Raw genomic sequence first — 26,713 nt, 5'->3', positions numbered from 1 at the left:
GGAAAGGTGGCAAGTGCTTAAAGCAAATATATGGACACAGAAGAAAACAAGAGAAAAGAGGGCAACTATTTGCCATCCCCTTTAACATCCCTTCCTTTCTCTGCCATGATAGCTCGGGGAGTTCCAGAAGTCAGTACAGCATGCCCTGTGCCCCCACTGGTAGCATCAACCCCTAGCTTAGCGCCTAAATTCTGTAACATTATGAAAAATACGCAGCGGCAGGGCCATGACCAGAGAGGCACAAGTGAGGCACTCCCTTTGTGTGCAAAATCTAAGCCCCGTAATCACAGGGAGTAACGTCTTAATATTTGTAAAAGTCAAAACTAATGCAAGACATCTATGATGAACAAAATTGTATTTTTTTTAACGTTCACTTATTTATCTTGAGAGAGAGTGTGTGTGTGACCAGGGGAGGGGCAGAGAGAAAGGGAGAGAAAGAATCCCACGCAGGCTCTGAGCTACCAGCACAGAGCCCGCCAACGTGGGGGCTCAAAGCCACTAACCGTGAGATCATGACCTGAGGTGAAATCAAGAGTCAGATGCTTAACTGACTGAGCCACCCAGGCGCCCCTCAAAATTTTTAAATAAAGGCAGGATCTGACCCTGTACTTGAATGGTTAGGCCTCACTCACCTCACCAATAACCTGTCCCTGTTGGATCCTATTTTATATTTAAAGTGTGGATATTTTGTTCACCACAGGCATTTTTCGCATTATTTTTGACTTTGACAAATACTGCAACAGGATATCATTTACTTAGTTACTGACTTTTTTGAGCCCCTTGAGTTCTGTGATCGAGGTGTGTGCCTTCCTTATCTTACTCTCACCCCAGCCCTGCTGAATAGTTTAAAAGATTTCTGGAAAATATATGCGATTTCTGGGAAATAAATGATATAGAGACTTATCCCCAAATTTCTTCTTTAAACCCTTAATAGTCTTTGTATCTCTAGCACCTAAATCGTGCCTGGCACATGATAGGTGCTCAGTAAATGCTTCCTGAATGAATGAATGAGTCCACCTAGACACAAATGCTTCTTGGTTGCGTTTGTACCCGTGCAATAAAACGAGACAATAAGCTAGTCAATGTGTAAAATTAGGTTATTAGCTATTCAAATTGTTGTGTTTACATCAGTGGTTACAAATAGTACGGAGCTGGCAGTAACAGAGTCATTTGGGAAGGCTGATAAAATACAGATTCCCAAACCCCTCCCTTTCAAGATTCTGATTCAGCAGTCTGGGATAGGGCTGGGTAATTTGTATTTTTACAGAGCTTTCTGTATTATTTAATGTTATATTAGAGGTGTTAGCCAATGCCGACTAGAAAAATCATTAGGAGCTGCAGCTATTGGAAAGAAGAGACAAAACTCCCATAATTTACAGACATGATCGCCTGCCTAAATAATCCAAGAAAATTAACTGACAGAATGTTAGAACTAATAAGATAATTCAATAAAGTCACTGGACATAGGATCAATGTACAGAAATTAAGAGCTGCCAGACATATCAGTAATAACCACTTAGAATATATGATAGAAAAAACATTCTGTTCACACAGGAATAAAATGATAAAACACCTGGGGCTGATATGAAATGTGCAGGATTTCTAATGGAATAAAAGCAAAGGACTTTATTGAGGAAGAAAAAAAAAGACTTGAAGAAACAGAGGTAAACCCAGTGCTTGAAATTTGGACCCAAGCGCTGACCTCAACATCCACACATTTAATCATTCTGATTCACAGATAACTTGCTGATAGCCAAAACGGACATAGTACAGGGAAACAGAAAACAGTTCATTGTAGAACTGTAACCTGGTACCATCTTCTTTTTTTTTTTTTTCAAATGTTTATTTATTTTGAGAAAAAGGGTGAGCAGGGGAGGGGCAGAGAGAGAGAGAGAAAGGGAGAGAGTCTCCCAAGCAGGCTCCTTGCTATCAGCACACAGCCTCATGCAGGGCTCCATCCCACGAAACACGAGATCATGACCTGAGCCGAAATCAAGAGTCAGATGCGTAACTGACTGAGCCACCCAGGCACCCCTAGGCCGTTTTTAAAAGTTATCTCTACACCCAACGTGGGGCTCAAACTCACAACCCTGAGATCAAGAGTCACACACTCTCCTGACTGAGGCAGCTAGGCGCCCCTGGCATGGTCTTCTGGAGGGGAGATTTGGAAATTCTTTTTCAACTTCAGAAAAATAGGTGTATCTTTTTATATTCCGTAATTTTGCTCTTGGGTGTCTATCTAGAAATACTAGAACATATGTCCAAAAGTTGCAAGTACAAGAAAGTTCTTTAAAAATTATTTGAAAGATTGAAAAACCGGAAATGTGCCCCTTCCATACACACACAAATGGAGAGAGGTTAGATAAACTATGCTATATCCATCCCATGGAATACTATCCAGCTGTTCCAGAGAATGAGATAAATCTATTTGCTATGTCATAGAAATAGAAGATATATTTAGAGTGAAAAAGAGGAAATTGGAGAAGAGAACCTGATATGTCATAACATTTATATTAAAAATTACACAAACTCTATTTTTGCATTTTCTCTCTGGATACTTTTAAGATCTTTTTATTTTAGATGTTTTTTCTATGATATATTCAGGGGTGGATTTCTTTTTATTTACCTTATGAAGGACTCACTAGGATTCCTGCATCTGAGAATTCAGCAATTCAGGACATGTCAGCTATTGTTTGCTTAGATATCACTGCTCATCCATTCTCTTCTTCTGGAACTCCAATGAGCTCTGTTGGGTCTCTCTCTCTCTCTCTCTCTCTCTATATATATATATATAGAGAGAGATATGTCTATATACATATCTATATATAGATATAGATAGATAGATGCAGAGATTACTTAAAAATAAAATCTTTTAATATAATTTTTGAAAGATTTTATTTTTAAGTAATCTCTGCATCCAATGTGGGGCTCAAAGTCACCACCCCAAGATCAAGAGTCACATGGTCTACCATCTGAGCCAGCCAGGAGTTCCTCATCCTTTTATATATTTTTTTATCTTTTATAAGATAAAATAAATTATTTAAACATAAAATAAATAAATAAATAAATAAATAAATAAATAAAAATATTTAAACATAAAATATCTTTTATAAGATAAAATAAATTATTTAAACATAAAAAATTTTTTTTAACGTTTATTTATTTTTGAGAGAGACAAGAGACAGAATGCGAGTGGGTTAGGGGTAGAGAGAGAGGGAGACACAGAATCCGAAGCAGGCTCCAGGCTCTGAGCTGTCAGCACAGAGCCCGACTCAGGGCTTGAACTCACGAGCTGAGAGATCATGACCTGAGCCAAAGTCACTTAACCGACTGAGCCACCCAGGCACCCCCTATCTTTATCTTTCTGTACTGCAAAGGATTTTCAACGTCATTAATTTTATTCACCCGATTCTAATTTGCTGTTAAATGTATCCATTGAGTCTCTAGTTTGAAGGATTATATACTTGCCATTTCCAGAAATTCTATTTTGGGGAGGTCTTTTAAAAAATAGTGTTTTGTTCTTGTGTGTTTTTATTTTTATGTTCTTAATCATATTAAACATAGTTTACCGTTGGGGTCAAGATATCTGTTTGCTTGCAGTTTTAGTTAATTAATAGTGCTTCTATGCAGTTGGAAGATAAATTATATGGTCACCAAATGTACAGTTTATTTCTGATAATTCTATTTTCTGTAGTCCTTGACGGTCTGATGCTGCTGCTTGTTAGAATCTGACTGCTCTCATGGTGTTTTGTGTCCTTGTTTTGCAATTTTGGACTCTGAGCCCATCTTCATGGGAGCTTTATCTGTGGGAATCCCAAGCAGCCTGCAGCCTGGGTCAAGGGTCATTCCTCCAATGAGGTTTTCTGTTTGTGTCTGTTGTATGCCCCAGGGTATTACCAGTATAGGACGACTTAGGTTAATGTCTTAGGGGTTCCAGGACCCTGAAGACAGTATAAACTCAAACCACAAACCTGGGTTCTCAAGTGACTTTTTTTTTTCTGTGAGAGAGACAGATAACAGACTAATTAAAAAGTGAGTGTACAATAAGGGGCCAGGGGGCAATAAATGCTGTTAAGAAAAAACAAGTAATGGCAACAGGATAGTGATGGTGATGGAGGGGAGGGGAGGGAAGCCCCCTCAGGAGATGACATTTGAGCAGGAGCACGGATAAAGCAACAGAGTGAGCCATGCAGTTATCTGGGGTAGAGACTTTCAAGCAGAGGCAGGCATGCTGCTGAGTGAGTCAGAAGTTTCTTGTTTGGGAAAGCCAGCAAGCCAGTGTGGCCATGGGGAGGGGGAAAGGATGACTGGAAGGGTTTAGCAGGTGTGGACACAGTTTTCTGATCTCAGAACTCGGAGGGGCCTGGTCTGGCTCACTTAGACCCTGGATTCTCCCTGCCCTTCCCCTTCTCTTCTTTTCATCCCTTTGTCCTCTCCCACCTCTTCGGTGGGCTCACCTGAAAGCTGGAGGTTCAAGAGCGAAGAGGTATTTCTCTGAAGAAATTCTGAGATGGTGCTGGCCCCCTTCAAGCCAAGATCATTGTTGGAAATATTCTAAAAGGCAAGAACACATTCATGTGTGTAAAAATCCCACCCAAGGGCCCTTACTAACGAATGGTGCCAGTGTGAGCCTTACTTGAGGCCTGCACCAGGGAGTAGGGCTGGGTGGGGAGAGGGGCAGGAGAGGAGGGGCAGGATGGATTGGGAAGAGCAAAGGAGCAGAGGACCATGGGAACTCAGCCCTCCTAATGCCTGGCTGGGGGGCCCCTCCCACTGGCCTCAGTTTTTCTGAAGTTGGCTTTGGTGACTCCACCTCTCCAGTTCAGCTCTAGCACTTTAGATAAGCACACTGTACATTTCTTTTTTGAAATCCAAGAGAGCTTTGTTTAGACAGTTTGGCATAAAGCAATTGAAAAATTAGCTTCGAGTAATTCATCGTTATAAATTCCATTCATTGATTGGTGAAGCATGAATGAATCTGCTGGGGACACACAGGGATACAAATGGACACATTTCTTTCAGGCGAGTGGGAGGGACGTTCATATAAACCAGCCATTATTATCATAATTGTTTCTCCCCTCTCTTTTTCCCTTTTGTGTGTGTGTGTGTGTGTGTGGTAAAAATAGACATAACACAACATTTACCATCTTAGCCGTTTTTAAGGGTATAGCTCCGTGGTCTCAAGTGTATTCACCTGGTTTGCAACTATCACCATCCTCTATCTCCAGGCACATTGTGTTTGATGAGAGTATTTCGTGTCTTTATTTTAAGTTCACTTTAGAGTGACTCTGCAGAAATAAGGGCTTATAAGGTGCAGACAGAATTGGTTTCTTAGGGTTCCTGGGACCACAGGGAACACAGCTCCCCTCCCAACCCTCCCCGCGGCCAGCCTCGGATGTGTGGCCCTCCTCTGAGGAGTCACATCTGGAGGAGAGGGCCTCCAGGCTGCAGAAAGCCGGAGGCTGGCCAGGGCTTGGGCAGGGGCCTCTGGCCCGTGTCGGGTGTGTTCCGAGAGCCCAGGTGGTAGGCATCGGCAGAGCAGAGCACAGTACCAAGTCTTGCAGGTAGTAGTTCTCTTGCAGCATCTGCACCAGGCTCAAGGTGCCCTCCTCCATGATACAGTTGTCTGCCAGCTCCAGGGTGACAACACTCGTGTTGGACTTCAGCCGCCACAAGAGGAGGGGGAGAAAGACAGAGGTAGTCAGTTCCCTGCCCTTTCCCAGAACCCGTCCTCTCTCTTGACCGTCCCAGCCTTTTCAGAGGGTACGGAGAGGCAGGCTAGCAATTCTGGAGAAAGCACAGGGATGATCCATCCCACTGAGTTTTGCCAGCACAATATGCTTATTCTGGGCACCTCCACCAAAGGGGGCTCTGCAGGGGAATTTAGAAAGGGGACATTAAAACGATGAAATCCTGGGGCGCCCGGGTGGCTCAGTCAGTTAGTCAAGCCTCCAGCTTCGGCTCAGGTCATGATCTCAGGGTCCGTGAGTTTGAGCCCCACATCGGGCTCTGGGCTGACAGTGTGGAGCCTAGAGGCTGCTTCAGATTCTGTGTCTCTCTCTCTCTCTGCCCCTCCCCCGCTAGTACTCTCTCTTTCTCTCAAAGATGATAAACATTAAAAAAAATTTTTTTAAGTAAAAAAAACAATGAAATCCCTAAAAAGTGTGGGGCACAGGGATGAGCTAGACAGACTGTAGCTCTTTCTCAGGGAGGAGAGAAGCTGTGACTTACTCTGACATTAAGGAGAAGTTGATGCCTTTAATAAATTATTTAAACATAAGGCATTTACTGTGCCTGTTTCTTTCACAGGTCTTTCTTCTAGTTTAGGCTCTGGCTTATCTGGTACTTTCTTTCAGTCAGGACGTTGTCCCAAGGCTGTTTGGAAGGACCTGGATTTCAGTCTTAAGTATCCATATCCGAGCTAGTCAGCACTCCCACAGGCAGCAAGGGGAGAGGAAGCGACGTGCAGCATGAGGGCCCGGGGTCAGCTCTAGTCAGGACTGTTATTCTTCCCTTCCCCACCTCAGTTCCGGTGCAGAAAGGTATGAAGAATAGACACATCTTTGGATTTGGGCATTCTCAAAGTGCACCAAGCAGCGGGAGAGGCAGCCACCGGGAAGGAGTCCTAGCCCCCCCGCAAAGGGCAAATGTGACGGCTCAGATAACACAGTGCCTAACAGTCCACCCAGGGCCTTCACCAAGTGCCTTCTGGCCTCAGCTCTCCGAGGTGGGCAAAATTCCATTGTGTGCAGAGGCAAGGGTCAAGGCTCAGGGGGCCAGGTGTCAGTGCCCAGCATCAGGGGCCGGACGACCAGTTGCATAGTCACCCTGGGGACCAGTGCAGTGTGTGGGGCAGCGGGCAGAGCCCGCACCAGGCCTGTCCACATTCACGTCACACAGGCCAGTGGCCGCTGGTTACTCTTTGTGCCAGTTTCTGGAGAAACAAGGATGAGCAGAGGACATCCCTGCACCCCGCCAAGCACGAGGGCGTCGAGGCAGGCAGGTGAGAGATGGACGGGAAGCATGAGATATGAGCACTACCATCAGCGTGCTTTTAAGCCGAGCCAGGGAAACACAACATGTGCAAAGTTAAACAGTACAAAAGATAAATAACAGTTCAGTCCCCCAGCATGTCACAGTGATTAATTGTCAAATTAGTGACACAGAGAATCAGGGAAAAAGAAACTCTCCCCAAACAGAAACTGTTGTCACTAAGAGGCAAGCAGCCCAAGTCCCGAGAGAATTGCATTATCCGGTTTTTTCGTGAAACTCAGGCCGTAATGGTGCATTCCTAACACCTCATTAATCAGTCTTTCAACACTCAATAAATTTCAAGATGCCTTTGTTCTTTCTGTGCTCTTCCCCTCTTTCCTCCTTCCTCCAGAAAGCAGCACAATCTCACATTTCATGTGGCCTCTTAATGGGCATGTGCCAAATGCAAATGCTATGATATTTCCCAAAATGAATGAGTGCTTTTTTTTTTTTTAAATCAAACTTTCTCTTTACCGTCCTAAATGAACAAACAGTGTTGTGCTGACATACAGTTGTTATATGATCTGTTTTTCTGGGATGGAAGCTGGTTTGTATACAATCAATTATAATTATATAAGGCTATGATGAATTCAAGGTCAAGTCCTTGGTTGCTCATGCCAGGCTGAGAGAGAAAGAGAGAGAGAGAGAGAGAGAGAGAGAGGACATTATTCCTATGGGAAAACATGAGTTATTCTACAGTGTGATCTTTTAAGAATTGCAACATTGCAAAATGGGGCGCCTGGGTGGCTCAGTCGGTTAGGCGTCCGACTTCGGCTCAGGTCATGATCTCGCGGTCCGTGAGTTCGAGCCCCGCGTCAGGCTCTGGGCTGATGGCTCAGAGCCTGGAGCCTGCTTCCGATTCTGCGTCTCCCTCTCTCTCTGACCCTCCCCCGTTCATGCTCTCTCTCTGTCTCAAAAATAAATAAACATTAAACAAAAAAAAAAAGAAAGAAAGAAAGTGGCTGCACTATTTAAAAAAAAAAAAAAGAATTGCAACATTGCAAAAGGCAAACTTTGAATAGAACAGCTCAGTAGTGAACACCTTTATAGCAAAGGTGAGCTTTGGAATTGAGATCAAGGCTGGCATTTTGTATCATGCACCAGCATTAGTGACAAGCCGAGCCACTTACCTGTGGCTGCTGCCTTTGCTTCCTGAATCAGAAAGAGCATAGACCTCCAAAGCCAAGGTCCCTAGCAGCCCCCTTCCCAGGAGCCAGTGGGGCATCCATGCCTATTACGTAAATCGACTGGCAGTCAAACAGAGCCTAGGGCAGGGCGGGCATAAAGCTTGCAATTTAGGATCCCATGGGGGGTCTCTCTGAGTCTTGAGCCCACTACTCTGTCAACCCCCACCTCTACCCATCATCAAGGGCCCCCATTAGCATGCTCACCACCAGGGCTATGGCAATAGCCTTGGTACCACTGGGTCCCAGCCCATGGTGGTTGAGGTTCATGTAGGACTCCTCCATGTTCCGGATAAAGTAGGAGACGGGCACTACACCCACCAGTTTGCAGGCCTCCAGGTACAGCTCCCTTTGTCCGGTGGTGAAAAGTTTCTCCGTATCTACACAAAAAAACGGAGGAAGTGGGGTTTTTCTTCCACCTCTGCCTCATTTCTCCTCTAACCCTGGGCCGAGTGCGCTTCTGCCCGGTGTCCCCTCTGCCTGAGGATGTCCCTGTGGGTGTGTGTGGTGGAGGGCAGCTCTAATCGGAAGACGGCCAGAGGCGGGAGAGGGAGACCCAAACTCCAGAAAGCCCCAAATCTCCCTCTGAGTAAGAGATAAGGCCCCTGGTTTTAGGCCCCAAGCCTTCCCAGGAGAGGGAGCAGCATGCCCACACCTTCCCGTGTTGCCCACATCCAGGACTGATTATCAAGGATGCATAAAGGCCAGCTCTCTTGTCCACCTTGGGATGGCTCTGAAAGGCCAAACCAAAAGCTGATTTGTGATGGCTGAAGGAACCTCTATTTGTTTCAGTTTCACTACCACGACTGAACTGAGAGCCACAAATAAAGCCTTACTAAAGATTTAGAGAGGTTCCAACTTTCAAAACCCCAAGTGGGACTGAGTGGGTTTCTCAAGGTGGCAAATCACTGCAAGATGGAGAGACCTCCCCAAATCACGTGGAAACAAACAAACTTGTATTTGAATTGATAGTCCTCTTTCAAAGACTTGTATGTCATTTTTCCTGACAAAAAGGACTATTGTGTCTACTTTACCAATGACAAATCTAGCCGCAAATCACACACAGCTCATCGGTGCTAACACCAGCTACCAGAATTGGGGACTTTATCTCTCCGTTCCAAGCTCTTGGGGCCTTTGTTCCTTGGACTTTAGATGGGCCTGGCTCATGGTCAATGGCCCTCCCTGGATTCCATATGCCCTCACAGCTGTGTCCTCATTAAGTGGGTCCCTTCAACAGCTGGGCCTCCCGTGGCTAGCTGGGGTCTAAGCGTGCATCTGTGATCCCTTTGGATGCCAGGGCCTTTAGCCAACCCACCTCGGACATTTTACGAGGCAGACAACGTGAGCTTTGTTGGTGAACAGACAACTTTACGAGGAGGCTCACTCTGCAGGCACAGCTTCTAACTGGCCTTCTCTTTGGGATGGTTGTAGGGTAGGCTCTCTCAAGCTCGGCGCTGCTGACATTTTGAGTTGGGTCATTCTCTGTCACAAGGGGCTGTCTTGAGCGGTGAAGGATATTTAGCAGGATTCCTGGCTTCTGCCAGTGAGATGCCAGTAGCATCCCCTCCCCCCCCACCCCGGGGTTGCCAAATGTCACCTGGGGTGCAAAATCGCCTCCGAGTGAGGACTGCTGTCGCATAAGCAAAACTGCACGTGGCAGGTGCCCAACTTCTGCCTTCTCTCCCTCTTCTGTAGCCTCACTGCCAGCTTGCTGTTCCACGGGGGGCTCACGTCTCAGGTCAGCTCAGAGAAGCCCTCCGGCCCCATTCCCAGCTCCTCAGCACCAGGGGGCACTAGCTGCTGGAGCAGCTGGGCCCTGAGTTTCTGCCCCAGCACAGCCTAGCTGCCAGTAGAGATTCTTCTTTGCCAAGGCAGGCGGTAGGTAACCCCCACCTTTGTCCTCGACACTAATTCTGCTCTGTTTCACTCTGCTGACCCTTTCTAGCTGTAGTCGCTATGGTTATATTTTAGAGACAGCTGGCAACTGTGTTATCTCTTGTGGGGAGCTGGGGGGGTGGGGGGAAGACGCGACAGAAGCAGGAGTCTGGGACAAAACATCCAGTTTCTATCTGCCACCCCCCCCCCCCCCCAACCAGGTAAAGGTCCGGGTTGAAACCAACATCAGCACACTAGCGGCAGCCTGGACGTGGAAAAGAAGTCAGAAAAAGCAACGAGATGAGGGCGGGGGCAGGGAGGACGCATATGGGGAGGGGAAGTTGTACGCTGGCCACGGTAGGGAGGTTTATGAACGGACTGACCCAGCCGCCAGAACACAGGAGACGAAGGCAGTGGGCTAGCCTCAGCCTGGAAGTTCCGGGCTGGCCTTTCAGGTGGGGCGAGCCATGTGCTCACCTTGCTTCACAGGTGTTCTTGGCACTTCCCTCCCTAGGGAAATGGAGAGGGTGAAGAGGGTGGAGGCATTGTTTGCAATAACAGAGTCTTTGCTGCAGCTCAGCCGGCCCTCTTCCTCCCCACCCCCACAGGGCACACTTGGCTTTGTCCAGAGCAAACTCTCAAGTAGGGGAACCAAGAACTCTAATGTGAGTAAAGAGAAAAGTCACCGGGTTGCAAGAGGGGCCACAGACGGTCCAGCGGCCCCCACAACACCGAGCACGAAGGCAGATCAGCAGAGCAGCGTGAACAGGGGATCAGCAAACATTGGCAGCTCTCTATGGCTTTGGGCAACTCACACAATCTCCTTAAGCTTCGGTCTCCTCTTTAAAAGGCGGGTAATGATGACAACCTCCTGGGATTATTGCAAAGAGGACATAAGATGCCACACGTGGAAACATTTAGAAAACCAGAAATCCCTGTGTAAGTACTGGTTCCGCTTTCAACAAGCTGATGTGACCACTGTGCTCAGCAGGTAGGCCACGAGCACGGGGCAGCTGCTGCCACCAGGCCAGCCTTGAAGAGGACGTGGCATAGGACTGCCCCAGAGGTTGCTGCCACGTTCCTTCTGTGGGGTGGCCCACTGGGCAGAGCCACGGCCGACCCGGGAGAGCTGAGGTCTCCAGCTTCTGAGGAAGGAGGCGCACCCCCACCCTGTCCACTAAGTGCCCACGGTCACCTTCGATCTCCAGGTCTGTTTCTGAGCTCTCCCCGCCTGGCTTCTCTTTTTCTACAGCCACAGAGGCCTCAGCCTCACAGTAGAAGGTCTCGTCACTGTTCCGTGCTGCTGGCTCGGTTTCAGGTTCATCTAGAAGAAAAACTCATCTCTTTGATTCTGGAAATGAAACCTGAGGGCCTCTCAGGTGAAGTCTACCTGTGGCTTCTTCCCCCACCCCCACCCCCTTCCTTTGCCAGCTAGGTCCTGGAGGACCTCCCCCCACCAGCCAAGGACCTGCAGTGTGCATTCAGTCCCGTCAGGGACTCCATTCTACAAGCCCTCCCTCTCGGACGCAGGGCCAGCGCCTGATTGTCTGTAGAGTCTTGTGCTAAACACCCCCTCATGTCCTCTGCAGACTCCCTGCTCATTCCCTGCTTTGGGCCCATCTCAGAGATTGGCTCTTTGCCACTATTTTCCTTCTTGTCGGCTTGGGTGGGGTTCAGGGCCTGCTTTACTCTTTCAGGGAGAGGATGTGTGCCGATGCCTAGGCTGCCTCATTGGCAGGCACAAACGATGTTGCAGAAGGCGAGGGGCAGGGCAGAGCGGGTGACTTGGGACATCTGTAAAATGCAAGGGAACACAAGCAGTCCCAAGGAGAAAGAAGGATAACTTGATTCCTAAGAATTTGACCCAGCTTCTCTTCCTTCCAATCCAACATTTATTTTAGGATCATGAAGAAGGAAGAGCTCGGGGGGTGCCCGGGTGGCTCAGTCGGTTAAGCGTCTGACTTCGGCTCAAGTCATGATCTCACGGTTCGTGAGTTTGAGTCCCGCATCTGGTTCACTACTGTCAGCGCAGAGCCTGCTTGGGATCCTCTGTTGCCCTCTCTCTGCCCCTCCCTGGCTTGCACTCTCTCTCAAAAATAAATAAACCTTAAAACAAAAAAGAAGGAAGAGCTTGCAAAATCTTGCTGGGGTTGAAACTAATTGCTATGATTAAATACACGTGTCCTAAGCTTCTCTTATAGCAGTCCTGATACTTTGCTGGACCTGAGCTTTCTGCGGCTGGACCACTGATCTGGGACTAGGATGAGTTCCTGAAAGCCACACATGGGAGTCTAGAGCTACTCCTCCCACATCCACAGGATGCAGTGTTTGGGGGAGCCATGCTCTACCAGCAGGTAACCCATCAAAACGTAGCCAATCTACTCTTTGGGTGGACTGAGCATTTGTGGCAGGGGTCCCCAGTTTCAACCACCCAAGTTCTCAGATGGCGGGCTTCCTAATAAGTTCATGCAGATGTTTTCTTAGTCCTTCTCCGTACACCAAGCTCCAGGAATTATTTCCAAGACTGTAAGACAAGGTCTGTGTGATAAGGGGTGGAAGTAATAGTGGCCCAGCAGTTAGAAGATATACAGCAGCTTAGCCATCAAATGCAGCCATCAAAAAGTTATGACTTTCTGAGTCTCAATATTCTCATTAGTCACACAATTTTAGAATTCCATCCAACCAGTAGAATGCTATTACGTGTTTAACTGGCTCTCCGGAAAAAAAAAAAAAACAAAACCTTTGATTTGTAAAGTTAGCCAATTCAGGTGGGGTAAATATTCCCAGCATGGCTGATTTCAAACCACCAACATGACATCAAACAGCTCACAAAGCGGAAATTAAAGTTGGCCAGAGCTAGTACGAGCCAATTCCAGCATAGCATTGCCTCCAACTGTCTCATTCCCTGTTTGGGAGGCCCTGAGGCCAAGTTGACGTAACACATCATCCCAATTCTAGAGGATCCCGGGTGAGGAGGGAAGGGGGCTTCAGGGTCCCTGTGATCACTGGGTGTTATACTGAGACAGCCCAGAAGGGCCCGAGTGGTGAGAGATGGGATGCCTGTTCACCTTTTGTCTCAGGCTCAAGAGGTTCATCATTGTCCATGGCGCCAGGGCCCTCTCGGGGGCCACTGTCCACTTCTTGTCACCTTTCTGCTGCTTCCCTAAGAAGCACACCCATCCATTCACTTCTGCCTCAAACTTCGTGCACCCTGCCCTCACACAGACAAATCCCAGGGGGGCTGTAGTTATTCTTCCTCCCCAGCAAGCCTGGAGAGAGTGGGCTTTGGTGGGAAGAGGACATGCGTGGATTTGACCCCAACTCTGTCTGGGAGAAGCAGCTACTTGCTGAGATCATCAGGGAGAGTGGTATGGTTCTATTCCCGGGAGCCCTGTCAAAAGGATGCCCACCCTCCTGCGACTTTGTGACTTAAGAGCCACTTTAATGTCACCTCTTCAACATTCCATGACCTCATGCAGCCATTGTGATCCACACGGGTGGACCTGGCAACAGCCAGCCTCCCGCCCTCTTGGTGGCTCTGGCAGTCCTCTTTCCTCATATGTCCACTGGGGCCGAGCTCGGGCTCGGCTGTGAGTGGGCAGGTGTTGTGGGGGGGCTTCTTGGTGGTGGCGTTTCCGTCTGAGTCAGGAACAAATCCAAGCCCCTTAATCAGGTGACTGTGAAGACGCACCACCATGTTCTTCTCTCAAGGTGGTTGTGCTTCAGGTACGAAATATTTCAGTGATGGGTGAAGTCAGTTTTCTTCTACCCTGTTCTCATTCCTTTTTTCTTTCCCCCTTGGGAGAGTATCCTCAACGTTGGAGCAGAAGATCAAAAGCAAAGCACGACAAACATATGCTCTATCACTACAATTTGTTGCAGCCGAAGTACTGTTCAATCCAAACTACTGGGCTGCCTAACTTGAAACCACTCAACCATCATTCCCACGCTTGGCTGTTTTCACATGTCTTGGAGTTGAAGTTCACTTGCAGTTTACTATCAAGAGAATCTGGAGGCGTGTTTGTTCCTTCTTGATAAGCTTCCAGCACATCAACGGTCAGGTCAGTGACTGGAGGGCTTGGGGACACGGAAATCCCTCTTTGCCACACAGAAGAATGAGGAACATCTGGGAATTTGTGTAGGGAGAACATAGAGGCTTGGACCAAAAGAAACATGTACATCTGACACGTTACTCATTCCTTCAGGCATTTGTTCTGAAAACTATTTATAGAGCATCTATTATGTAAAAGGCACTATGCTAGGCACCACTGTGGGGAGGGAATGCAGACATGATTATGGCTTGGACCCTTCAAGGCATGTATGATACAAGATAGAAGTTGACACAGCTACTCCTAGGGTATGAGGGTTGTGAGCAAATATTTTTGGCAGAGCTCCTGTTCACATAAAGAACTGGAGTCACCCCAAATCAGCATGGCCACACCAGTCTAGGGGTCCCATCTCATGTAGTTCCTTGAAAGAAACACCAAATAGACCAGGGGGACTGGTCAACTCCCACGATGATTTGGTAAGCATGAGTCCCGGAGACTCTTTGGGCATCTGGTCTACGCCGTGCTGGCGAAGAGGATAGAAAATGTCCTTAAAGGAGAAAAATGGGGACGGGAAAGTATGTAGATCCTGGTCTAAACTCTAGGCGCTCTGCCTAAACAGCACCATGTGGTCTCAGGCCCCAAGGGCAAATTAGAAAATTTGGAGGAAAGCACTCTAGCCACCAGGCAGAGGCACCAGGCAGTACTGGAAATTGATAAGGATCATGAGGGAGATTTGCTGGGAGTTCAAGGGAAAGTGAGGTTTCTTCATGCTGCGGAGCATTTGTGGGCTCTGGACAAGTAGAGTCCTGGCAAAAGGCATTTCTAGGAAGGCAGAATAAAGGAAGGAAACAGAGCCCAAGGTGGGTTTGGAGGAGTATAGGGTGCAAAGAGTAGTGGGAAAAAGAGGCGCAAAAGGAACACGAGCTATTTCATAAATAGATTCAAATGCAGTGAAAAGTCAATAGAAAGCCACTGAAGCTTTCTGAACAGGAGCATGATTTAATCAGGGCTTCTCTTTATAATGATGGGCAGCAATTATTTACTTATTTGGGGAACAGTTCATTCTGGAGAAATAAAAATGTTCAGGAACCACAATTTAAACATTTTATATCTTTTTAGAAATCATGAAATGTAATGCCTTCAGCTTCCTTTCGTGTGTTATTTTGAAAGTTTATTATTATTATATCCTGTTTTAATTCAAGTTCTAATTTTGAAATATTTTGGATTATAGCAGAGTTACAAAAATAGTAGAGTTCCCGTATACTCTTCATCCAGCTTTCCCTTGTGTTAACATCTTGCACAGAAACATTACCAAAACTGAGGAATTAACAGTGCTACAATGCTATTGACTACATTACAGACCATTTTTATATTTTATCAGTTTTTTCACCAATGTCCATTCTTTGTTCCAGGATCCAATCCAGGATCCCACACTGTGTTATCACGTCTCTCCCAAAGTATGACATTTCTTTAGTCTTTGTCTCTCATGACCTTGACCCCTTACAGAAAGTACTGGTCAGATATTTTGTGTAATGTCCCTCAATTTGCGCTTGTCTGATGTTTTCTCATGATTACTGGGAAGGGTGCCAAAGTTGATGTGCCCTTCTCAGTGTGTATCAGGGACACATGATATCAATATGTATCACATCGATCTCTTGGTCAGGGTGATATCTGCTGGGTTTATCTACTGTAAAGTTCTTTTCCCCTTTGTAATTAATACATATTTTGGAGAAGATATTTTATGCAAATACCTTATTTCTGCTTAAAATTTTTGTTCAATAATTTTAATATCATAAAATTAAAAAAATTTTAAACATTTAAAAAAATGTTTACTTATTTATTTTGAGGTGGGGAGGGGCAGAGAGAGAGAGAGAGAGAGAGAGAGGAGGGAGAGAATCCCAAGCAGGCTCCATGCAGACAGTGTGGAGCCTGACATGGGGCTCCCATCTCATGAAACTGTGAGATCATGACCCGAGCCGAAATCAAGAGTTGGATGCTTAACCAACTGAGCCACCCGGGCACCCCAGCACCCATGGATTTTATTGAGATCTTGCCTCAACAAGTACTATTGTCGTGTTCTAATGGTGATTTTCTGTTCCTACCATCCTTCTTTGTTAATTGGAATTTTGTAAGAAAGAGTGGTCCCTTTCCCTCATTTATTTATTTGGTTGTTTATATTAATAGGGATCATGGATGCTTATTTTATTATTCGGGTTACAATACAATACTATCATTATTTTGCTGTTCACATTCCAACCTTGGCTATGGGAGCTCATTCAGGCTGGCCCCGGTGCCCTTTTGACATGCTCTCTGCCTTTCATTTTTATTTGTTTTCATACCACAGGCATCAAGCACTTTTCCCAGGAGAGTGAAAACCTAGATGTGGGTGCTGGCATGCTCATCAGCGTTAAGTTCTTTTTTTTTTTTCAACGTTTTTTATTTATTTTTGGGAAAGAGAGAGACAGAGCATGAATGGGAGAGGGGCAGAGAGAGAGGGAGACACAGAATCGGAAACAGGCTCCAGGCTCCGAGCCATCAGCCCAGAGCCTGACGCGGGGCTCGAACTCACGGACCGCGACATCGTGACCTGGCTGAAGTCGGACGCCTAACCGACTGCGCCACCCAGGCGCCCCATCAGCGTTAAGTTCTTACTGCTTCTAGTCCTTTTCAGTGGGTAGAGCGAGGAAATGGGTGCTAGCATGTATGTATGGGTACTGACCTGCGTGTAACACACATCTGTATTTATTTCCATACCCATCTATCTATACGTATGTGAAACAGAAGCCACGGATACACCAATACCTCTGCTTGTAAGCCAGCACCACAGGAGACATTCATGTCTTTCCCCAGTGCGTATTTGTCATTTCTTTCTCGTCAAGAAACCTGGTTCTCGTTTTCTACCATATATTTACTTATTTGCTCATCTCTAGTATACATATAAAATAGTTTCAGGATTGGTAAACCATAACAGGGGAAACAAATTTACCAACTAGAATACAGTATTTATTATGTAGGGGTTTTTGTTTTTTTGTGAGTGTGTGTTCATCCTTATGTATCCAGTTAAGACACTTGCCCTGCCCCCCGAATTATCTAGGTCTACTCTCTCTTCCTAGCCCCTTCTTTGTGGTTATTTGATGCATTTGTGACATAGGTGCACTTGTCACAGCCTGCGTTTCATCTTTCCCCGCTTATCTTGGTTGATTTTACTTGATTTACATACAGCAACATCCACTTCGTGCAGCACGGTTCTGTAGGTTTCAACAAATGCAGAGAATCATGTGTTTACTACCATGCTTCCACTCGAAACAGTTCCATCACCCCTAACTTTCCCTCATGCTGCCCCTTTATGATTAAGCCCTTCCCCCAACCTAACCCCCAGCAATCATTGTTCCGTTTCCAACATTATGGTTTTACCTTTTCCGGAGTCATATAAATGAACTCGTACAATGTGTAGTTTTGGGGGTGTCTTCTTTCATTTAAGATTTATCCTTATTGTTGCATGAAGCTGTACCTTGTTGTTCCTTTTTATTGCGGAGTAATATTCCACTGTAGGATGTCCCACACTTATCCATTCACCTGCTAGCTCTTCATCTTTTCCCTTTCTTGGTGATTATGAACAAAGCAGCTATAAACCATCACATACAGGTTTTTGTGTGAACTTAAGATTTCATTCCTCTTGAGTATTAAATACCCAGGAGTGGCATTGTCACGTGTATATAGCAGGTGTATGTTTAACCTTGAAACCACCATGTTGTTACCCGAAGTCCAAAGGGGATGTACCGATTTGAATTCTCAGTAGGAAGATATGGTAGCATCAGTTGCTCGACATTCTCGCTAACACTTGATTATGTTTTTGGGTTTTTTTGCCATTCATATATCTTCTTTATCGCTTGTTCAGATCTTTTGCCCACTTTAAGTTGGGTGGTTTATTTTCCGATGGAGTTTTGAGAGTCCTTGATATATTCTGAAGTCCTTTGTCAGAAATGTGGTTTCGCTTCTTATCCTTAACAGTGTCTTTCACAGAGAACACACTTCAATTTTGATAAAGTCAAATAATTTTGATAATTTTTCAGAATCCATAATCAAAACATTTTCAAAATTTATCAAAATTATCAATTTTTTTTCTTTTATGGATCATGTTTTTGGTGTCATAGCTAAACTTTCTGCCTACCCCAAGTTCGTGTAGATTTCCTCCTGTGTTGCATCATAGAAGCTTTACAGTTTTAGTGTTTACATTTAGGCCTGGGATCCACTAAAATTTATGGTAACATAAAATGTATCATTTTAACCCTTTTAAAGGACACAATTCAGTGGCATTAAGTACATTAACAATGTTGTATAACCATCACCATTTGTTGTTTTTTCTCCATTTAATTGCCTTTCTACCACTGGCAAAAGTCTGTTGACTATATGTATCCTTTGGTGTTATTTGTGGGGCTAGCATTTCAGACTGTATAACCAGCATGTTACATTCCATCTAATCAAAATGTTGTACTTTTAAACTACTAATTTGTGAGATGAGCCCCTGAGGCGCTCGGAGGTAGGGATAAGGCATTTAGGGGGCGGCAGGTAAACTAACTCTACAGTTAATCCACAGAGCAGGGACAAAAGAGAGTCCCTGGGGAGGAGGGGAGCTGTGATTTTGACTTGGAATGAGTCAAAGAGAATGTCACCCTGGGTGAGGTATGGCCAGTTACTAAGAGAATGAAAATTTCTTCCTTTATAGCCAATTTTATTGCTACAACACTTCCACTAGTGGGGAACACGGCAGAGGGACCCTTTACTATCCTATAAGCTACCATTTATATGGCACTTGTAAGTGACCACACTGTTCTGTAGAGTTTACATTTAAATTTTCTATTATTATGCTATTATGAGATACTATGTTTAAAATTTTTTTAATGTTTATTTTTTGAGAGAGAGAGAGAGAGGCAGAGTGCCAGTGGGAGAGGGGCATATGAGATACTATTTTTTAAACTTTTATTTATTTATTTTGAGGGGGGAGGGGCAGAGAGAGAGGGAGAGAGAGAACCCCAAGGCTTGGCACAGAGCCTGATGCGGGCTTGACCCCATGGCTCAGACCTGAGCCCAAATCAGGAATCAGATGCTCAACCAACTGGGCCACCCACGTACCCTGAGATACTATTTTTAATTACCATTTTACAGAGGAGGAAACTGAGCACAGAGAGGCTAAGTAAGTAGCCCAAGATCACACAGCTAAAAAGTGGCAGAACTGGGATATAGATGAAGTCTGGCTGCAAAGCCCATGCTGCCTCTTTGCACTGACCCCCTTGCTGTTAATTTAACATGACAAGGTTGTTCTCCATTCAGGACAGCTGCTGTTCATGGTTTAGAAGGGTCTGGGTGCGGGTGATATATTTCAAGAATTGTCAAACTATAGTAGAGTATATATAGAGGACCAACTCTGGACCACTGCTTGTTTTGTAAATAAAGTTTTCTAAAAATACAGTCACTATCACTCATTTAGGTATATCTGTTGCTGCCTTCATGCAGTCACATGGCAAAGTCAAGCAGTTGCTACAGAGACCCATGGCCTGCAAAGCCAAAAATATTTCCTATCTGGTCCTTTAAGGAAAAGTTTGCCATTGTATTTGATAGCCACTAGAATAAGATAATGAAGGTTCCAGCTCTCCAAGGAAAGAACGGAGGGAAAAGAATCCAAGAAAGTTGGCAGAAACCATGTTAGAAGGCAAGATGAGGAAGCACATGGCCACCTGGGTAGCTCAGTCAGTTGGGCAACTGACTCTTGGTTTTGGCTCGGGTCATGATCTCACGGTTCATGGGATCGAGCCCCATGGTGGGCTCTGTGCTGACAGCATGGAGCCTGCTTAGGATTCTCTCTTTCTCCCTCTCTCTCTCTCTCCCTCTCTCTCTCTTTCTCTCTCTCTCTCTCTCTCTCCCCCCTCCTCTCTTTGCCTCTCAAAATAAATAAACAAACATATTTTAAAAATTAGGAAGCACAACCAAAGAAAGAAACAGATGCCATTATTATTAGATGTAATAAGATCCCATTTTATGCAAGGGCTTTTCAAAACAATGATAGTTGTTGGGGCGCCTGGGTGGCTCAGTCGGTTAAGCGTCCGACTTCGGCTCAGGTCACGATCTCACGGTTCGTGAGTTCGAGCCCCGCGTCAGGCTCTGGGCTGACGGCTCAGAGCCTGGAGCCTGCTTCCGATTCTGTGTCTCCCTCTCTCTCTGCCCCTCCCCCATTCATGCTCTGTCTCTCTCTGTCTCAAAAATAAATAAACATTAAAACAACAACAAAAAAAAAAACAATGATAGTTGTAAATCAAGTGAGATTTCAAATATGAGGGGGTCTTTTCCTCTTGCACTGCTGGTGGGAATGCAAACTGGTGCAGCCACTCTGGAAAACAGTGTGGAGCTTCCTCAAAAAATTAAAAATAGATCTACCTTATGACCCAGCAACAGCACTGCTAGGAATTTACCCAAGGGATACAGGAGTGCTGATACATAGGGGCACTTGTACCCCAATGTTTATAGCAGCACTTTCAACAATAGCCAAATTATGGGAAGAGCCTAAATGTCCATCAACTGATGAATGGATAAAGAAGTCGTGGTTTATATACACGATAGAATACTACTTGGCAATGAGAAAGAATGAAATATGGCCTTTTGTAGCAACATGGATGGAACTGGAAAGTGTTATGCTAAGTGAAATAAGTCATACAGAGAAAGAAAGATACCATATGTTTTTACTCTTATGTGGATCCTGAGAAACTTAACAGAAGACCATGGGGGAGGGAAAGGGGAAAAAAAAAGTTAGAGAGGGAGGGAGGCAACCCATAAGAGACTCTTAAAAACTGAGAATAAACTGAGGGTTGATGGGGGGTGGAAGGGAGGGGAAAGTGGGTGATGGGCATGGAGGAGGGCACTTGTTGGGATGAGCACTGAGTGTTGTATGGAAACCAATTTGACAATACATTTCATATTAAAAATAAATAAAAAGAAAAAAATGGCAACTATGAGGGGGTCTTTGAAAGAAAGTCACTTGCAGAATGATAAAGCAAGAACTGCCCCATTATGTGTCTACTTTTGCAAGTGTGGATTTTATTATGCTTGGTTTCCTTATGAAACTGAAGCTCTTCATTCATTCAGTGTGTTGAATGCCCTAGTGCTGGGCTAGGCGAGGGGAACAGAGTGGTGAACCTCATGAGGGGCACTGATGAGTAAAAAGACAGTGACCGTGTTGGGTCCAGAATAAGCAAGGATGAGAGAAAAGCAAAGAGGAGGAGGCTGTGGTCCAGCCTGGGGGCAGTGGTATGTTTGTGTGGAGGTGGTGCTGGAGATTTGGGAGAGCTTCCTTGAAGAAGAAATGGCTAGGCTGAAACTTGAAGGTCCATTAGGCAGATGAAGGCAGGGGCAGGGGCAGACCCAGGGGAGGAGGAGTATTTGAGGCTGGGAAGAAAGCATATACAAAGTCCCTGCAGCATGCTGAGGCCATCACAGGTGGTTTAGTGAAGCTGGGTTGGGATCCTCATTGAGGGGAGTGGTGATGGAAGGGAAAAGCAGACAGAAGAGATAGGAGGTGAGCAGAGGCCAATAACAGAGAGCCTTTGGTGCTGTGCTAAGGAGTTTGGCCTGCATTTTGAGGACAGTGGGGTTTACAGAGAGGTTTTAAGCATCAGTGTGACCTGACATGATTCCCAGAGTAGAAATATTGCTCTGGCTGCAGCGTGGAAAGCAGACTGGGGAAAGGAGGAGGATCAAAGCCAGGTAGAAGTGGCTGCAGGGGGCACCTGGGTGGCTCAGTTGGTTAAGCGTCTGACTCTTGATTTCAGCTCAGGTCATGATCTCACGGTTCGTGAGATCGAGCCCCGCGTTGGGCTCTGTGCTGACACGGTGGAGCCTGCTTGGGATTCTCGTTCTCTCCCTCTCTCTCTGCCCCTACCCCACTCATGCTCACTCTCTCCCCCTCTTAAAAAGAAAAAAAAGGGGCACCTGGGTGGCTCAGTTGGTAGCGTCCGACTTCGGCTCAGGTCATGATCTCACGGTCCGTGAGTTCGAGCCCCGCGTCGGGCACTGTGCTGACAGCTCAGAGCCTAGAGCCTGCTTCAGATTCCATGTCTCCCTCTCTCTCTGACCCTCCCCCATTCATGCTCTGTCTCTCTCTGTCTCAAAAATAAACATTAAAAAAAATTAAAAAGAAAAAAAAAGAAAAAAAAAAGTGGCTGCAGGGATGAAGTGGACTTACTGAATAAATATAAAGAAGGCCAAAACACTCGGACTCGGAACAGCTCGGATATGAGAGTAAAAGGGAAAATAAAAAGCCTGAGGCCAGGGTAACTTGGTAGATGACTGTGCCATTCAGAGCCAAGAGGACAGAAGAGCTGAGGGGACAGAGGGGCAGTCATTTTTGGAGAATGGTGGGGAAAGGTGCTGAATGCAATTTGGGGTGTGTTGAATCTCTAAGGTGCCTCCGGGCCATCTATTGGAGAGGCCGTTAGGCAAAAGGATTTATGACTCTGTGGCCCAGGGAAAGGATTAAAAATGTAGATATGTGAGTTGTTGGTATGTGAATGGTATCTGAAGCCATTGGAAGGGTGAACATTTCTCAAGGAGGGATTTTAAAGTAAGAAGAGGAAAGAGACCAAGGGTGAAATCCTGGGAACGCCATCATTGAAAGGGGGGTGTTCAGGGGAACAGAAATAAAAGACACTAGGACAAATGTCCACAGTGTCAGAAGGAAAACAAAAATGTCAAAGAAACCAACAGGAGAGAATCTTACAAGAGGCGGGGAGTTAGGCAAGATTACAGAACATTCAAGAAATAATAAAGCCTGGAGGGTGCCCATTAAATGTGGCCACAAGGAAGGCACTGGGAAATCTGGTGGGGAGTTTCAGTGGAGTGATGAGGACAGAAGCCCCACTGCAGTGGGATGAAGATGAGATGAATGAGAGATGAGGAAGTATGGATATCAGGAGTGGACAACTCAAGAAGCCTGGCTATGAAGGAGACATGGGGAGATGGAGGGATGGCTGGAGGAGGACTTGGGCTGGAGGAGAGTTCTGTATAGGAGATCCGAAGCATGGTTAAATGCTGATGGGAAGGAGTCCAGGAAAAAAAGGAGAGTGGTGAGCAGAAGGAGCATAATCTCTGAAGAAGCAGGAGGAGAGGATACTATGAAAGATGGAATGGCCAGCCATCGTGTCGGGAGGGAAGGAAGGCAGTTAGAGTTGCCTGTCAGTGAGTTGGTGTGGCAACAAGCAGTAGAGAATTTTCACTTGGTGGCTCTAGTTTTTCTCTAAAGTTGGCAGGGAGACGATCTCCAGAGAACAAGAAGGGACATCATAGGACAACAAGTTTGAGAAGAATGGTCATCGTGGAAAGGGAGAGAAACCTAGTTAAGAGCACAGGATTGCGGGGGAGGGTTGAGGGCTGAAGTGAGGTTGGAGGCCAGCGCACTAGGAGCTCCAGTCCAAGGGGCTGGTAATTTTATTCACCAGTGCTCAGCAGCCCAGATGTAAGAGCCAAGAAGGAGAATGGTTTTACTTGACCTAGGAGTAATCAAAGAACAATGGGCAAGACAGATGATACTGGGAAGACAGTGATTTAAAAGATGGCTCATGGTGGGGGGGGGGGGTGCACCTGGGTGGCTCAGTCAGTTAAGTGTCAGTTCGGCTCAGGTCATGATCTCACAGTTTGTGAGTTCAAGCTCTGTGTTGGGCTCTGGGCTGACAGCTTGGATCTTGGGGCTTGCTTCGGATTCTGTGTTTCCCTCTCTCTCTCTCTCCCTGCCCTTCCCCTGTTCGCACTCGTGCCTCTCTCTCTCTCAAAAATAAATAAACACTAAAAAAAAAAAAAGATGGCTCATGGGGATTCCATGTTGGATAGAGAAAGAAATGGTGATTGAGGGAAAGTGTGAGGACAGAATAGAGAACCCGAGGGTTTGATGGAGTTAGAGAACTGCTGAAGTAGAAGCAAAAGTGGGCCATGAGGTGATCTGTCGGAGTGGGTGTGTGAATTTATGATTTTGGAGGCAGCACAGTACCCATTAACGATACTCCAAGGGTATCTGATGTACAGTGGGAATGAGGCCACCGAGGAGGTGGTGACAGTGAGCTTCTAGGGCTTGGGATGGCTCTTCCACATTGGGCATAGGAGGATTTGAGGTAGGAAAAATGGAGTCTAAGGCTAGAGTCTGCAATGAAAGAGGAGGAGGGTGCTGGAGGTCAAGAAAAGACAGGATGAGGCTGGGGTAACACTGATGAGTGCTTGATAAACATCTAATGGATACATGAATGTGTGAACGAGTGAATGAGTGAATGTATCAATTCAGACCAATCTGGCACATTCTGGGAATATCTAGCCATAAATCCCAAGATCCAGGAGGAAACACTAGGCTAACAGAAGCCAAGGTAGGAGAAATGTACGGGTGTCAGGTTATCCTAAGATTTGAATGGAGGCAGTTCTTTTCAGCGTATCCCATCTGAGAGGCTGTTGAGCCCTCTAGACCTGCGCAGGTTCAAATACGATATCTACAAGCCCCTTGTAGCCACGGAGCACTTGAATTGTGGCTAATCTAAACTGAGATGTGCTATCACATATACTGGATTTCAAAGACTTAGTACAAAAAAAGAAGAAAAAAAAGAACATAAGCTGCCTTATTTTAAAATATTGATGATGTTGAAATGCCGATTTTTTGGATAAATGGGGTTAAATAAAACATACTATTAAAAATTAATTTCACCGTTTTTTTTTTTGTTGTTTTTTTGTTTGTTTTGTTGTGCTTTTTATATGAGGCTAAAATTTTCCAATTACATATGCGGCTCACGTTATATTTCTCTTGGGCACCTTTGCTCTAGGCCTTGCTCAGTAGCCTCTGCAATCCTGAAAGGAAGCTTCATGACAGCCTGTGTAATGTACACGTTCGACCAATAAATTAATAAGGGCAGCCATCTTGAACTTCCACACATACCTGCTGGCATAAGTGAAATTTGAACCCGCAAGAACTTAACTTTCTTGCATACAGAAAATTTCCCTGTAAAAGAACATTTTATATCCCTCAAAGTATTGCAAAACCTTCCACTTGCCCTATTCGTTAGGTTCTGCGTCCTTGAAACCACCCAGTGGTTTATCATTGCCTCCACTGTTATCACAGTTGGGATGAATCGAGGGACTCATCCGGTCTCTCTTCTTGGAATATTTCTGACATGATGAAGCTGCAAATTGTAGTACCACATTACAGTTTGGAAGGCCCTTATTTCTGCCAGAGATTGTAGAAGGTGACCCTACATTAGTAGTAGCCAGAGCTGGTTTGCGCTTCCGCTAAAAACATGCATATAATGGTAAACACTAAGAGCTTACCCTGGGTTGGGCACAGCGGGGAAACTGAGGTTTCAAGAGGTTCAGTAACCCGAGAGGTTCCACAGGTAGGAACTGGCAAAGCCATGGTCTGAACTCAGGTGGCCTCACTCCAAAACATGTGATGCTCGCAACCCCCTACCCTTTCCAACATAGCTGAAAGTGGATTAGGAAACAAAAAGAGATCAGTCTTGCTTACTTGGCCTCGGGAAAAGCCTCTGAAAGAATATGGCATGAGCTGGCCTGACACATTTTGCTCACACATGCATTGAACAGCACAGTTGAGGATTAGGTCCTTTAGCAGAGGTTCCCAAACTGTATACCAGAATAACCTGGTCAGTGTCCATGGCCCCATTCCAGACTTGTGAAATCAGAACGCTGGGAGTAGGGTCTAGGAGTTTGTACTTTTAAAACATTTCCAAGTGGATAAGGGAACTCTCATTTCACAAAATGAAACACAGTCCCTAGGTAAGTACCTTGATTTGGGATCTGATTTATAACTTGGACTTCTCGGTAACCACTGGGACAAAACAGAAGGAAGGTACAAGGAAGGTTTATTTAAGCCACATAAAAGGAGTGGGCCTGGCTTGGGAGGCTCTTTAGATAGAGCTAATATTTGTGCACTAGTTTTTAAGAGGCTTCTCAACCTTCAGATGGCCCCTGGGGCTCCTGCTGCTTCTCAGGCAAAGGCGTGAGTGCTGTTACTTGAAGCCAGACTGACTCTCTCCTTCTTCTTCCTTTTGGCCTTTCAGTGTTATGATGTACCCAGCTGGTCCTGGATCTGGTGACTCTCCAGAGGGCTTCTCCGAGCAACCGAGGCTCCAGTCACAAATCGGAAATCACACAGCTCAGACACTAGGTACCGAACCTGGGAGTATTACACAGTCCTTCCTTCAGAGTGCGGCTGAGGCAGACTGAGGGTGAGGGATGGGGGAGAGAAACTCAGAGGTCTTTGGGTAAGCGCACAATGGACGGAAGACCTGGCCTTCATTTAGTGACATACGCTTTGTTTGGTCAACAAAGATTTGGTCCCTACTATGCGCCTGGCATCGTTGGAGGCACTAGAGAGATATACCTCAGTGAAAACTAACCAACAAACCAGACTTGGTCCCTGCCTTGTGGAACTTTTTTCCCCACCTTTCTTGAACCCTTTACCAATGGGATACCCCCTCCCCTTTTTTTTTTTCCCAGATTGGGTAAAAAAAGGGCCCATTTTGAATAGGATGGGAG

The 26,713-nt window shown here is 45.8% G+C and overlaps 2 protein-coding genes across 9 annotated transcripts in view; one reads left to right on the top strand and one right to left on the bottom strand.

Annotated features, from left to right (window-relative positions):
* The window catches only part of LRRC74A (leucine rich repeat containing 74A), a 49,510-nt gene that overhangs the window by 21,666 nt on the left and 1,131 nt on the right, over positions 1-26,713 (bottom strand). For 4 of the 5 annotated variants that reach the window (XM_043556698.1, XM_043556699.1, XM_043556701.1 and 1 more), the window contains exons 2-5: positions 11,287-11,415; positions 8,424-8,596; positions 5,553-5,660; positions 4,458-4,554 (exon numbers count right to left, since the gene is read on the bottom strand). In XM_043556698.1, coding sequence (XP_043412633.1) covers positions 4,458-4,554; positions 5,553-5,660; positions 8,424-8,596; positions 11,287-11,415 — 507 coding nt within the window. Of the gene's footprint in view, positions 1-4,457; positions 4,555-5,552; positions 5,661-8,423; positions 8,597-11,286; positions 11,416-13,159; positions 14,104-26,713 lie in introns of those variants that run through there. The other variant, XM_043556700.1, reaches the window with a different exon arrangement.
* Positions 14,051-26,713, top strand: part of ANGEL1 (angel homolog 1) — a 44,796-nt gene continuing 32,133 nt past the window's right edge. For 3 of the 4 annotated variants that reach the window (XR_006293442.1, XM_043556696.1, XM_043556693.1), the window contains exons 1-2: positions 14,051-14,152; positions 26,228-26,342. Coding sequence is in view for 3 of the 4 variants with exons in the window: in XM_043556696.1 (XP_043412631.1) it covers positions 26,240-26,342 (103 nt within the window). In the remaining variant the exon portion in view is untranslated. The remainder of the gene's footprint in view (positions 14,153-26,227; positions 26,343-26,713) is intronic. The other variant, XM_043556694.1, reaches the window with a different exon arrangement.

The sequence above is a fragment of the Prionailurus bengalensis genome, chromosome B3 (assembly GCF_016509475.1).
Source record: "Prionailurus bengalensis isolate Pbe53 chromosome B3, Fcat_Pben_1.1_paternal_pri, whole genome shotgun sequence".
Lineage (NCBI taxonomy): Eukaryota > Metazoa > Chordata > Mammalia > Carnivora > Felidae > Prionailurus > Prionailurus bengalensis.
This window is presented reverse-complemented; position numbering and strand designations above follow the sequence as displayed.